The sequence below is a fragment of the Ranitomeya variabilis genome, chromosome 5 (assembly GCF_051348905.1).
Source record: "Ranitomeya variabilis isolate aRanVar5 chromosome 5, aRanVar5.hap1, whole genome shotgun sequence".
Lineage (NCBI taxonomy): Eukaryota > Metazoa > Chordata > Amphibia > Anura > Dendrobatidae > Ranitomeya > Ranitomeya variabilis.
Genome location: NC_135236.1, coordinates 101,991,912 through 102,005,781, shown reverse-complemented (window position 1 = coordinate 102,005,781; position 13,870 = coordinate 101,991,912). Strand labels below are relative to the sequence as shown.

At 47.8% G+C, this 13,870-nt stretch overlaps 2 protein-coding genes across 20 annotated transcripts in view; one reads left to right on the top strand and one right to left on the bottom strand.

Moving 5' to 3' along the window:
- LOC143775204 (uncharacterized) overlaps window positions 1–13,168 on the bottom strand; it is a 27,585-nt gene extending 14,417 nt beyond the window's left edge. The window contains exons 1-4 of one of the 2 annotated variants that reach the window (XM_077263075.1): window positions 12,952–13,168; window positions 5,568–5,609; window positions 4,993–5,072; window positions 4,616–4,891 (exon numbers count right to left, since the gene is read on the bottom strand). In XM_077263075.1, coding sequence (XP_077119190.1) covers window positions 4,616–4,891; window positions 4,993–5,072; window positions 5,568–5,609; window positions 12,952–13,168 — 615 coding nt within the window. Of the gene's footprint in view, window positions 1–4,481; window positions 4,892–4,992; window positions 5,073–5,567; window positions 5,610–12,951 lie in introns of those variants that run through there. The other variant, XM_077263074.1, reaches the window with a different exon arrangement.
- The window catches only part of AAK1 (AP2 associated kinase 1), a 130,878-nt gene continuing 130,030 nt past the window's right edge, over window positions 13,023–13,870 (top strand). For 13 of the 18 annotated variants that reach the window (XM_077263065.1, XM_077263063.1, XM_077263064.1 and 10 more), the window contains exon 1: window positions 13,264–13,870. In XM_077263065.1, the coding sequence (XP_077119180.1) occupies window positions 13,714–13,870 (157 nt within the window). In that variant the 5' untranslated portion in view covers window positions 13,264–13,713. The other 5 variants (XM_077263055.1, XM_077263067.1, XM_077263066.1 and 2 more) reach the window with 4 other exon arrangements.

The following is a 13,870-nucleotide window of genomic DNA, read 5'->3' as shown; positions in this document are numbered from 1 at the left end:
CGCAGAGAAGCTCTGATGGCTCTGTGATGAAGCCTTGTGCTTTCTTTTCAAGAAAGTTTTCATCTGCCGAGCGGAATTATGATGTTGGTAATCGGGAGTTGTTGGCAATGAAGTGGGCATTTGAGGAGTAGCGACATTGGCTCGAGGGAGCTAAGCATCGTGTGGTGGTCTTGACTGATCACAAAAATCTGATTTATCTCGAGTCTGCCAAACGGCTGAATCCTAGACAGGCTCGTTGGTCGTTGTTTTTCTCCCGTTTCGATTTTGTGGTCTCGTACCTGCCTGGTTCGAAGAACGTGAAGGCTGATGCTCTTTCTAGGAGTTTTGTGCCTGACTCTCCTGGAGTTTCAGAGCCGGCTGGTATCCTCAGAGAGGGAGTGATTTTGTCTGCCATTTCCCCAGATTTGCGACGAGTGCTGCAGGAATTTCAGGCGGATAGACCTGACCGTTGTCCACCAGAGAGACTGTTTGACCCAGATAGATGGACCAGCAGAGTTATTTCCAAGGTTCATTCTTCGGTGTTAGCGGGTCATCCTGGGATTTTTGGTACCAGAGATTTGGTGGCTAGGTCCTTCTGGTGGCCTTCCTTGTCGCGGGATGTACGTTACATTTGTGCAGTCCTGTGGGATTTGTGCTCGGGCTAAGCCTTGCTGTTCTCGTGCCAGTGGATTGCTTTTGCTTTTGCCTGTCCCGAAGAGGCCTTGGACGCACATTTCCATGGATTTTATTTCGGATCTTCCAGTCTCTCAGAGAATGTCTGTCATCTGGGTGGTGTGTGATCGTTTTTCTAAAATGGTCCATTTGGTGCCCTTGCCTAAGTTGCCTTCCTCCTCCGATTTGGTTCCTCTGTTTTTTCAGAATGTGGTTCGTTTGCACGGCATCCCTGAAAACATTGTGTCTGACAGAGGATCCCAGTTTGTGTCCAGATTTTGGCGGACCTTTTGTGCTAAGATGGGCATTGATTTGTCTTTTTCGTCGGCCTTCCATCCTCAGACGAATGGCCAAACCGAGCGAACTAATCAGACCTTGGAAACTTATTTAAGATGTTTTGTTTCTGCTGATCAGGATGATTGGGTTACTTTTTTGCCATTGGCCGAGTTTGCCCTTAATAATCGGGCTAGTTCTGCTACTTTGTTTTTGCCTTTTTTTTGTAATTCTGGTTTTCATCCTCGTTTTTCCTCGGGTCAGGTGGAGCCTTCTGACTGCCCTGGGGTGGATTCTGTGGTGGATAGGTTGCAGCAGATTTGGAACCATGTGGTGGACAATTTGAAGTTGTCACAGGAGAAGGCTCAGCGCTTTGCCAACCGTCGTCGCTGTGTGGGTCCCCGACTTCGTGTTGGGGATTTGGTATGGCTGTCTTCTCGTTATGTTCCTATGAAGGTCTCCTCTCCTAAGTTCAAGCCTCGTTTCATCGGTCCTTATAAGATTTTGGAAATCCTTAACCATGTGTCATTTCATTTGGACCACCCAGCATCGTTTGCCATTCATAATGTGTTCCATAGGTCTCTGTTGCGGAGGTATGTGGTGCCTGTGGTTCCTTCTGTTGAGCCTCCTGCTCCGGTGCTGGTTGAGGGAGAATTGGAGTACGTGGTGGAGAAGATCTTGGATTCTCGTATTTCTAGACGGAGGCTTCAGTATTTGGTTAAGTGGAAGGGCTATGGTCAGGAGGATAATTCCTGGGTTGTCGCCTCTGATGTTCATGCGGCCGATTTGGTTCATGCCTTCCATATGGCTCATCCTGATCGCCCTGGGGGTTTTGATGAGGGTTCGGTGACCCCTCCTCAAGGGGGGGGTACTGTTGTGAACTCTGTTCTTGGGCTCCCTCTTGTGGTCACAAGTGGTACTGTGTGAGTGCTATCTTTGGGCTCCCTCTGGTGGCTCTTTTTGTCATTCTGCGGGTCTGTGGCTGGGATCAGCTGTCTCGTTATCTGCTAGTTGGTTTCCTATTTAGCTCACCTGGACCTTCAATTGTTGCCTGCTGTCGATGTATTCAGTGCTCTTCTGATCTCTCCTGACTACATTCGTTATCAGTCTCTCCAAGAGAAGCTAAGTTTCTGTTTGTTCAGTTTTTGCTCATCAGTGTTCAATATGTTTCTTTGTTTATGATGAGTTCTGTCCAGCTTGCTAATATGTGATTTCCTCGCTTGCTGGTGGCTCTAGGGGGCTGAGTTTCTCCCCTCACACCGTTAGTTGGTGTGGGGGTTCTTGAACTCTCAGCGTGGATATTTTGTATAGGGTTTTTTACTGACCGCACAGCTTCCTATCTATCTTCTGCTATCTAGTGATTAGCGGGCCTCATTTGCTAAATCTGTTTCATTTCTACGTTTGTATTTTCCCCTTACCTCACCGTTATTATTTGTGGGGGGCTTTCTATATCTTTGGGGTTATTTCTCTGAGGCAAGTGAGGTCTTTGCTTTCTCTCTAGGGGTAGCTAGTTTCTCAGGCTGTGTCGAGACGTCTAGGAATTCTAGGCACGTTCACCGGCTACCTTTAGTGTGTGCGGTTAGGATCAGGATTGCGGTCAGTCCAGTTACCACCTCCCTAGAGCTCGTCCTATGTTCAGTTACTTAGCTGGTCAGTTCTGCGATCCTCAGCCACTAAGGATCATAACAGGAGTGGTACTGTGCGGTGTATATATACAGGGGATAGGTACTGTGCGGTGTATATATACAGGGGAGTGATACTGTGCGGTGTATATATACAGTTGGAGAGGTACTGTGCGGTGTATATATACAGGGGAGTGGTACTGTGCGGTGTATATATACAGGGGAGAGGTACTGTGCGGTGTATATATACAGGGGAGTGGTACTGTGCGGTGTATATATACAGGAGAGAGGTACTGTGCAGTGTATATATACAGGACAGGAGGAGTGGTACTGTACAGTGTATATACTGTATACAGGGGAGAGGTACTGTGCAGTGTATATTTACTGGGGAGTGGTACTGTGCAGAGTATATATACAGGGGAGAGGTACTGTGCGGTGTATATATACAGGAGGAGAGGTACTGTGCAGTGTATATATACAGGGGAGTGGTACTGTGCGGTGTATATACACAGGGGAGAGGTACTGTGCGGTGTATATATACAGGGGAGTGGTACTGTGCAGTGTATATACTTCAACAGCCGCCCAGCCCAGGCCCCCAGCACCTGTCCTGTATATATATTATATACACTGTATCTATACAGGCTGTGCTGGGGGCCTGGGCTGGGCGGCTGCTGAAGTATATAATATATATATATATATATATACATACATATATATGTTAGCTGCAGCCGCTCAGCCCATGGCCGCCCCAGGTCACCCAGACTGTCAGAATATACAGCGATAGCATGGCACCCGGTAGGAGCTCCTCCGGAATCTGCTTGATAAGTTCAGCACTGCAGCCAGGGGCGGGAGAGCAGAGCAGGAAAACGTGCTCTCTCCGCCCACAATGTCACGCTGGCTGTGTCCTTAACCCCTATGTGCCTGGCCCTGCACTGACTGAGAAGATGCCTGTGCCAGCGCAAACTGAAAGGGTAAGCGGCCAGATGGATCTATGACTGCGTGAGTGGGCCCCCCGTCTCGCCAGGGCCCCGGCACTTGCCCGGGTGCGCCGGGTGCTGACGCCGGCCCTGAGTCAGAGGCATGTCTCTGCCGCCATCTCCCTACTATGTTGTGCTTGATCTACAGGTCTCTACTTCTGTGTGTATGGAGAAGTATCTATCAATCATGTAGAGTAGGGTGGGGAGAAGTCAGCAGGGACATGCCTCTGTGACTAGTCTTCTTATCTGAATAGCTGCAGGGTTTCAAAGTAAAACATAGGTGTTTGAACAGAGGGAGCTGGTCTCTCTTTCATGCTGCCTGTAAATAAGGTGTTCTCCTTTTGTTGATGTTATATGATTGTTGAAATTTTTCTAGGAATCAGGCAAACAACTCAGCAGTTTTTTAAAGTAATAAAGTATCAATAAATAGATGGAAATGTGTAGAACCGTTCAGCATGTCCAAAGCAAATTAAATAAAACAAGAAAGCAAAAAAAAAAAAAAAAAACAGCAGTCGGGAAAGACTATGGGATATGAAAAAAATTAATATATTTTAATTGCTGCAACATTTACTAAAACTATAAATGTGAGGTTCTTAGCGCATATTTTAATGAAATTGTGCGAGCCCATCTGCCAACGACAAGGCGACCTCTTCGGATGGGGCCCTACACTAACACAACACTAAAGTCCCTATGCCTAAAGCTGCTGATCCAGAAGAAGGCAAAAACCCTGGACATGTTCAGCCAATTTATGACTTAGGGAAAAAATTCCTTCTTCACCACGGGAAAAGGCGATCATTTCTAAAACCCTGGATCAAACTCTACTGCTAATACTATGGTTATTAGTTTTCTGCTGTTATCATCATCATTATTATCCTACATTTATTATTAGTACCCTAAAACTTCTGTTTTATTTTTACATTAAAACTAAAAGTATTACTATCACACTAGGTTGAATCAAACCTGCTTTTAAAACTACTGCAACTGTATCTACTGCATTAATACATTATTTATTTTGCTATTTCTTTTAATAAATATTATTATTGCTATTTTTACTTATATTATTATACTTATTACACTTATAACTATTATTACTTTCTTGCTTCTTGTGACTCTTATTCTGGTGCTCCTCCTGGCCTTTTTTTCTGGTGTCGATCTTAATTCTGATCTTGAACTCTTTCTTCTTTTCTTCCGTCTTTTCTGCTTTCTGTTATTCTTCATCTTCATCCAGGTCCATACACAGTTCTTTAGCCAACATTGCCCATGCTTCTTGTTTTGTGATCTGCATCTTCTGGATGGTGTAGGCTGCTCTTCATATTCATGCCTTGGTAGATGTTTCCTCTGGGCTGCAGGGCTTGTCGGCATGAGGCGCTAAGAAGACAACAGATTAATTTAGTAATGTAATAAGCCATTCCTATACACCCCTTTGTTTTTAAAAATAAAGGCAGCGGTATAGTAGTCTTGTCACTAACCTCCATCTTGTGCAGAGGTGATGGGAGAAGCTTCACACAGAAGGCCAGTCTTCTTAGTGTCTCCTCCGGTGTGATATTAACTGAAGAAAAAACAACCAAACATAAGAATCAACCATAACCGTACCAAGAGGGTGTGACAGAGCGGCACTTCTGACACCAATACTAGAAATCACCTCACTAAGTACAAAGAGAGGAAAAGTCAGCAAACAGAATTGTGTAGTGAACGGTGACTGCGATAGCTCTTTGCACCACTCCATTGACTGAAAGCGAGAGGCTGCAGGGATAATATGAGTTTACTTTCTCCCTGTAGCTGCTAATTCATTAAGGCAGGCAGATATGATTTTAATGCTATTTACCTGCACGTTAACCGTATATCTGCAGATAAATAGCATTTCTGAACATGACAGAATCCCTTTAAATTTTCCAGATTTTTTTACAGCAAGACTGAGACAGTCTGCAGTGATAACAATTACTCTGAAATGCTGGAAACCTGACATATCCCCTGAAAGAAAAAGAAAAGCTGTAGAGATCTAACTGACCACAGTACAGAGAGTGGTCGCTTAACAGAATCTCACCTGATCCAACGCAGGCTGAATGTTCGATCCCCATGGTCTCCACTGTAATCCAATAAAACATCAGGATCAGTCATATTAGATTTATCTACATGGTTAGAAAGTATTTGACTAATGTGCACTGTTACTCAACAAACTGTCTATAGTATCAGGCACCATTACTTACAACTGGACAATGCTAAGATATGAATTATTATATATAACATCTGTGGTGTGTATGGAGCACTTTCTATCATGCAGGGATAGTAGGAATAATAGACTTCGGGCAGTTCTCTGCGCTGCAGCCGCCGTTCCCTATAGAGGATGGAACTGTTATTAAATATTGCACTCTCATCACTGGATGCATCAATATGGACAGGGCCATATTTGCCACTAGGCACGTGAGGGCACGTGCCTAGGGCGGGGACAATGCAGGGGGCGGCACCTGAGCAAGGTTTGTTGTTTTTTTTTTTTTTTATAAAAGATGGGTCACCTCCCGACCGACCCCTCGTTTGGTGAGGAACAGGTAAGTATGAGGGACAGAGGGACGGGGGTACAGGGGAGGGGGGATGAAGGAGGACGGTAAGCCGCGCCATTCAAGATGGGAGCGGGGGGTGGGGTGGAGAGATGAGCCATGCATACGGGGGGGGGGGGGAATATGAGCCATGCATACAGGAGGGGGAAATATGAGCCATGCATACAGGGGGGGGGGAATATGAGCCATGCATACAGGAGGGGGAAATATGAGCCATGCATACGGGGGGAATATGAGCCATGCATACGGGGGGGAATATGAGCCATGCATACGGGGGGGGGGAATATGAGCCATGCATACGGGGGGGAATATGAGCCATGCATACAGGGGGGGGGAAATATAAGCCATGCATACAGGAGGGGGAAATATGAGCCATGCATACAGGGGGGGAATATGAGCCATGCATACAGGATGGGGAAACATGAGCCATGCATACAGGAGGGGGGGAATATGAGCCATGCATACAGGAGGGGGAAACATGAGCCATGCATACAGGGGGGGTGAAATATGAGCCATGCATACAGGAGGGGGAATATGAGCCATGCATACAGGAGGGGGGATATGAGCCATGCATACGGGGGGGGGAATATGAGCCATGCATACAGGAGGGGGGTCATTATACAGTATTAAGCATCATGTGGGATCATTATACAGTATGGAGAACTGTGTGGCCATTATACAGTATTGAGCATCATATGTGGCCGTTATACAGTATGGAGCATCATGTGTAGCCAATGGCCATAATACAGTATGGAGCATCATGTGTGGCCGTTATACAGTATGGAGCATCATGTGTTGCCAATGGCCATTATACAGTATGGAGCATCATGTGTGGCCGTTATACAGTATGGAGCATCATGTTTGGCCATTATACAGTATTGAGCATCATGTGGGATCATTATACAGTATGGAGAACTGTGTGTGGCCATTATACAGTATGGAGCACTATGTGTGGCCATTATACAGTATGGAGCACTATGTGTGGCCATTATACAGTATGGAGCACTGTGTGGCCATTATACATTATGGAGCATCATGTGTGGCCATTATACACTATGGAGCATCATGTGTAGCCATTATACAGTATTGAGCATCATGTGTGGCCATTATACAGTATGGAGAACTGTGTGTGGCCATTATACAGTATGGAGCATCATGTGTGGTGGCCGTTATACAGTATTGAGCATCATGTGTGGCCATTATACAGTATTGAGCATCATGTGGAGCCATTATACAGTATGGAGCATCATGTGTGGCCATTATACAGTATTGAGCATCATGGGTGGCCATTATACAGTATTGAGCATCATGTGGGGCCATTATACAGTATGGAGCATCATGTGTGGCCATTATACAGTATTGAGCATCATGTGTGTCATTATACAGTATGGAGCGCTGTGGCCATATTTTTTTTTGCTTATAATTATTGTATATAAAACAGTGTGATCAGCAGTGCTAAAGGGCTGTGGTTGGGACGTGGATATGGGTGTGACTAGTTGTGAAATGGGTGTGGTCAGAGGCGTGGCCTAAAATTTACCGCAGCGCACTACGCATGCCGCAAACTTTATACCTCCTTCCCTTCTTCAAAAGTTGGGAGGTATGGTACCGCATTTGCCAGATCATGGCAAGTGCCACAAATCCCATAGGGAATGAAGGAGGCCGCCGAACGCAGTGTTGCCGTAAGTGATCCGTTACGCGGCAGATGCAGAAAAACTGCCCGATCTGCTGCAAAAGGCGACTTTCACATCAGCGATTTTTGCCAAAGTCACTGCCGATAGTGTCATACTCACCAAAGGGGGAGGCAGCACTAAAAGTGCCTAGGGCAGCAGAAACTCTAAATACGGCCCTGAATATGGACGATATGACAAGTGGTGAGAACTATCAGCCCCAGCTTCTTATCATGGACATGTCTCTATGGAAAGTACATGGTAATAATTAGTAACATAACGTCTTGGCTTCTTCTGTTCGGACATGTGATGAGATAAATCGACCGTCACTTATATAATATACCTGATCTGTAGCCGCAGGTGTCTGTCTTCACTGTCTGCTGAGATACAACAGACTGTGGATGACTGACTTTTTTTTCTTTCAAATTCAAAACCAGCAATTTATTGAGATGGTAACAGAAGTCACTGATAGTTTAAAGAGACATGACGCTGTTATTTCACTATAGTGAATTTTACTATATATTCAAAAAAATAAAGGGAACACTTAAACGACAGAATACAACTCAAAGTAAATCAAACTTCTGTGAAATCAAACTGTCCACTTAGGAAGCAACACTGTTTGACAATCAATTTCACATGCTGTTGTGCAAATGGAATAGACAACAGATGGAAATTATTGGCAATTATGAAGACACCCTCAGTAAAGGAGTGGTTCTGCAGGTGGGGACCACAGACCACATCTCAGTACCAATGCTTTCTGGCTGATGTTTTGGTCACTTTTTAATGTTGGTTGTGCTTTCACACTCGTGGTAGCATGAGACGGACTCTACAACCCAAACAAGTGGCTCAGGTAGTGCAGCTCATCCAGGATGGCACATCAATGCGAGCTGTGGCAAGAAGGTTTGCTGTGTCTGTCAGTGTAGTGTCCAGAGGCTGGAGGTGCTACCAGGAGAAAGGCCAGTACAACAGGAGATATGGAGGGGGCCGTAGGAGGGCAACAACCCAGCAGCAGGACTGCTACCTCAGCCTTGGTGCAAGGAGGAACAGGAGGAGCACTGCCAGTGCCCTGCAAAATGACCTCCAGCAGGCCACAAATGTGCATGTGTCTGCACAAAGGGTTAGAAACCAACTCCATGAGGATGGCCTGTGTGCCTGACGTCCACAGATGGGGGTTGTGCTCACAGCCCAACACCGTGCAGGACGCTGGACATTTGCCACAGAACACCAGGATTGGCAAATTCACCACTAGCGCCCTGTGCTCTTCACAGATGAAAGCAGGTTCACACTGAGCACATGTGACCGACGTGACAGAGTCTGGAGATGCCGTGGAGAGCGATCTGCTGCCTGCAACATCCTTCAGCATGACAGGTTTGGCAGTGGGTCAGTAATGGTGTGGGGTGGCATTTCTTTGGATTGCTGCACAGCCCTCCATGTGCTCGCCAGAGATACCCTAACTGCCATTAGCTACCGAAATGACCCCTTATGAGACCATATGCTGGTGCGGTTGGCCCTGGGTTCCTCCTAATGCAGGACAATGCCAGTTCTCATGTGGCTTAAGTGTGTCAGCAATTCCTGCAAGATAAAGGCATTGAAGCTATGGACTAGCCTGCCCGTTCCCCAGACCTGAATCTGATTGAACACATCTGGGCATCATGTCCCACACTATCCACCAACGTCACATTGAACCACAGACTGACCAGGAGTTGGCGGATGTCTTAGTCCAGGTCTGGGAGGAGATCCTTCAGGAGACCATCCGCCGCCTCATCAGGAGGGGGACTTGTCTGCAATATGGGGACATGGTTGGGGGACATAACAACAAGAATGGGACCAGGATGGGGCCATATCTACAAGATGGGGACCAGGATGGGACACATTACTACAAGATGGGGACCAGCATGGGGCATTACTACAAGATGAGAACCAGCATGGGGCATTACTACAATATAGGGACCAGCATGTGGCATTACTACAAGATGGGGACCAGCATGGGGCATTACTACAAGATGGGGACCAGCATGGGGCATTACTACAAGATGGGGACCAGCATGGGGCATTACTACAAGATGGGGACCAGCATGGGGCACATTACTACAAGATAGGGACCAGCATGGGGCATTACTACAAGATGGGGACCAGCATTGGGCATTACTACAAGATGGGGACCAGCATGGGGCACATTACTACAAGATAGGGACCAGCATGGGGCATTACTACAAGATGGGGACCAGCATGGGGCATTACTACAAGATGGGGACCAGCATGGGGTACATCACTATGACAGGGACCAGCATGGGGCACATTACTACAAGATAGGGACCAGCATGGGGCATTACTACAAGATGGGGACCAGCATTGGGCATTACTACAAGATGGGGACCAGCATGGGGCACATTACTACAAGATAGGGACCAGCATGGAGCATTACTACAAGATGGGGACCAGCATGGGGCATTACTACAAGATGGGGACCAGCATGGGGTACATCACTATAAGACAGGGACCAGCATGGGGCACATTACTACAAGATGAGAACCAGCATGGGGCATTACTACAAGATAGGGACCAGCATGGGGCATTACTACAAGATGGGGACCAGCATGGGGCATTACTACAAGATGGGGACCAGCATGGGGTACATCACTATAAGACAGGGACCGGAATGGGGCACATTACTACAAGATGAGAACCAGCATGGGGCATTACTACAAGATGGGGACCAGCATGGGGTACATTACTACAAGATAGGGACCAGCATGGGGCACATTACTACAAGATAGGGACCAGCATGGGGCATTACTACAAGATAGAGACCAGCATGGGGCACATTACTACAAGATAGGGACCAGCATGGGGCACATTACTACAAGATAGGGACCAGCATGGGGCATTACTACAAGATAGAGACCAGCATGGGGCACATTACTACAAGATAGGGACCAGCATGGGGCATTACTACAAGATGGGGACCAGCATGGGGCATTACTACAAGATGGGGACCAGCATGGGGCATTACTACAAGATGGGGACCAGCATGGGGCACATTACTACAAGATAGGGACCAGCATGGGGCATTACTACAAGATGGGGACCAGCATTGGGCATTACTACAAGATGGGGACCAGCATGGGGCACATTACTACAAGATAGGGACCAGCATGGGGCATTACTACAAGATGGGGACCAGCATGGGGCATTACTACAAGATGGGGACCAGCATGGGGTACATCACTATGACAGGGACCAGCATGGGGCACATTACTACAAGATAGGGACCAGCATGGGGCATTACTACAAGATGGGGACCAGCATTGGGCATTACTACAAGATGGGGACCAGCATGGGGCACATTACTACAAGATAGTGACCAGCATGGAGCATTACTACAAGATGGGGACCAGCATGGGGCATTACTACAAGATGGGGACCAGCATGGGGTACATCACTATAAGACAGGGACCAGCATGGGGCACATTACTACAAGATGAGAACCAGCATGGGGTATTACTACAAGATAGGGACCAGCATGGGGCATTACTACAAGATGGGGACCAGCATGGGGCATTACTACAAGATGGGGACCAGCATGGGGTACATCACTATAAGACAGGGACCGGAATGGGGCACATTACTACAAGATGAGAACCAGCATGGGGCATTACTACAAGATGGGGACCAGCATGGGGTACATTACTACAAGATAGGGACCAGCATGGGGCACATTACTACAAGATAGGGACCAGCATGGGGCATTACTACAAGATAGAGACCAGCATGGGGCACATTACTACAAGATAGGGACCAGCATGGGGCATTACTACAAGATAGGGACCAGCATGGGGCATTACTACAAGATGGGGACCAGCATGGGGCACATTACTATAAGATGGAGACCAGCATGGGGCATTACTACAAGATGGGGACCAGCATGGGTCATTACTACAAGATGAGAACCAGCATGGGGCATTACTACAAGATGAGAACCAGCATGGGGCATTACTACAAGATGGAGACCAGCATGGGGCATTACTACAAGATAGGGACCAGCATGGGGCATTACTACAAGATGAGAACCAGCATGGGGCATTACTACAAGATGGGGACCAGCATGGGGCACATTACTACAAGATGGGGACCAGCATGGGGCATTACTACAAGATAGAGACCAGCATGGGGCACATTACTACAAGATAGGGACCAGCATGGGGCACATTACTACAAGATAGGGACCAGCATGGGGCATTACTACAAGATGAGAACCAGCATGGGGCATTACTACAAGATGGAGACCAGCATGGGGCATTACTACAAGATAGGGACCAGCATGGGGCACATTACTACAAGATAGGGACCAGCATGGGGCATTACTACAAGATAGGGACCAGCATGGGGCATTACTACAAGATAGGGACCAGCATGGGGCACATTACTACAAGATAGGGACCAGCATGGGGCATTACTACAAGATAGGGACCAGCATGGGGCATTACTACAAGATGGGGACCAGCATGGGGCACATTACTATAAGATGGAGACCAGCATGGGGCATTACTACAAGATGGGGACCAGCATGGGTCATTACTACAAGATGAGAACCAGCATGGGGCATTACTACAAGATGAGAACCAGCATGGGGCATTACTACAAGATGGAGACCAGCATGGGGCATTACTACAAGATAGGGACCAGCATGGGGCATTACTACAAGATGAGAACCAGCATGGGGCATTACTACAAGATGGGGACCAGCATGGGGCACATTACTACAAGATGGGGACCAGCATGGGGCATTACTACAAGATGAGAACCAGCATGGGGCATTACTACAAGATGGGGACCAGTTCAAAAGTTGTATAGAGAAAAATATGGTATCACTAAAAATGTCATTTTGTCATGCAAATAATGCGGCTGCCGAAATTATATGGTTTTCTGTGTGCGGCCCATGTACCCAGCCCAGTTTGAGACCCCTGATTTAGACGGAGTATCCCACTGAATTGCAGTCAGCTACCAGAATCCCAGTCATTGTACAGTGCTATACCTCATAGTGTGAGCCACACAGTATAGCTACAAGGAGGCTGAATTGTGTAAGTCCGCAGCCATAGAGGGTCAGGGATGTGACACACAACAGTATGTAGGTCATGAGCACAGGCTCAGGTAAGAACACAGCAGCGCTACGGCGAAGCCCCAGAAGGACAGGCAGATGGCTCACCGCAGCCTCTCGGGAATTGTAGTTCCTGCTCCCGACACGCCTCATAAAGCAGCGCTCCCAAAAGACTACATGCCCCAGCGTGCATTGCGCGGCCGGCTAATACAGCGCTGTAGCAGAGGATTTTTGCTGTGCCGCTGCTTGCGCCCTCCTCGCACGCTCGCAGCCGGCACTGTGCACTGGGAAGGGGCATCTCCGAGGCGGGAGGGGGCTCTGCCATCCTGCTGATGGAGCTCTGTGCTGATCGGTAGCAGGGGTAGGGAGGAGGGGGCAGGATTTTTGTAAATCTAAGTCATTTCCTGTTCAGGATCATTTCCTGGTTAAGCCCCAGTTATCAGCTGCTGTCCCCATACACCAGAGCCCAGCATATTCTCCATGGGGCTCCGCGCTGCCCTGCTCCCCAGCCCCCCGCCGGCTGCCTTGTGACCGGGGTGTGATGTGTGTGTATGGGGCACCAGCCTACAGCCAGCGCGCTAACCAGTCCTGGGTGACACCTCCATCCATGTCATAGGCAGGATGCAGCGCTAGGCGAGCACCAGTGTGTAGGGCTGTCACCCGAAATCCCAGCCCCACACCCGGATCTGCCCTCCTGGGCTGCTGCTGCACAGCTCCCCCTCTGCACAGCTTGGCATCCACAGCAGCAGGCACAGGGGTGGGCAGTCTATTGAATGAATCATTTGGCCTGATCCAAAGGAAAAGGCTACAATTGTATTTCCTGATCAAGTCTTTAGTATTTTTTTTTGTTTTGGGGTGGGGGGGGTTGTAATGAACATGAAGAAGTTCTTTGACTCCCGACGTGAATTGGGTGGCTCTGGATCTGGAATAGTTGGAGGGTCTTCCAGCGGCCTGGGCACTGGATACATTGGCAGAGTGTTTAACATTGGGAGGCACCAAGTGACTGTGGATGAGGTTTTGGCAGAAG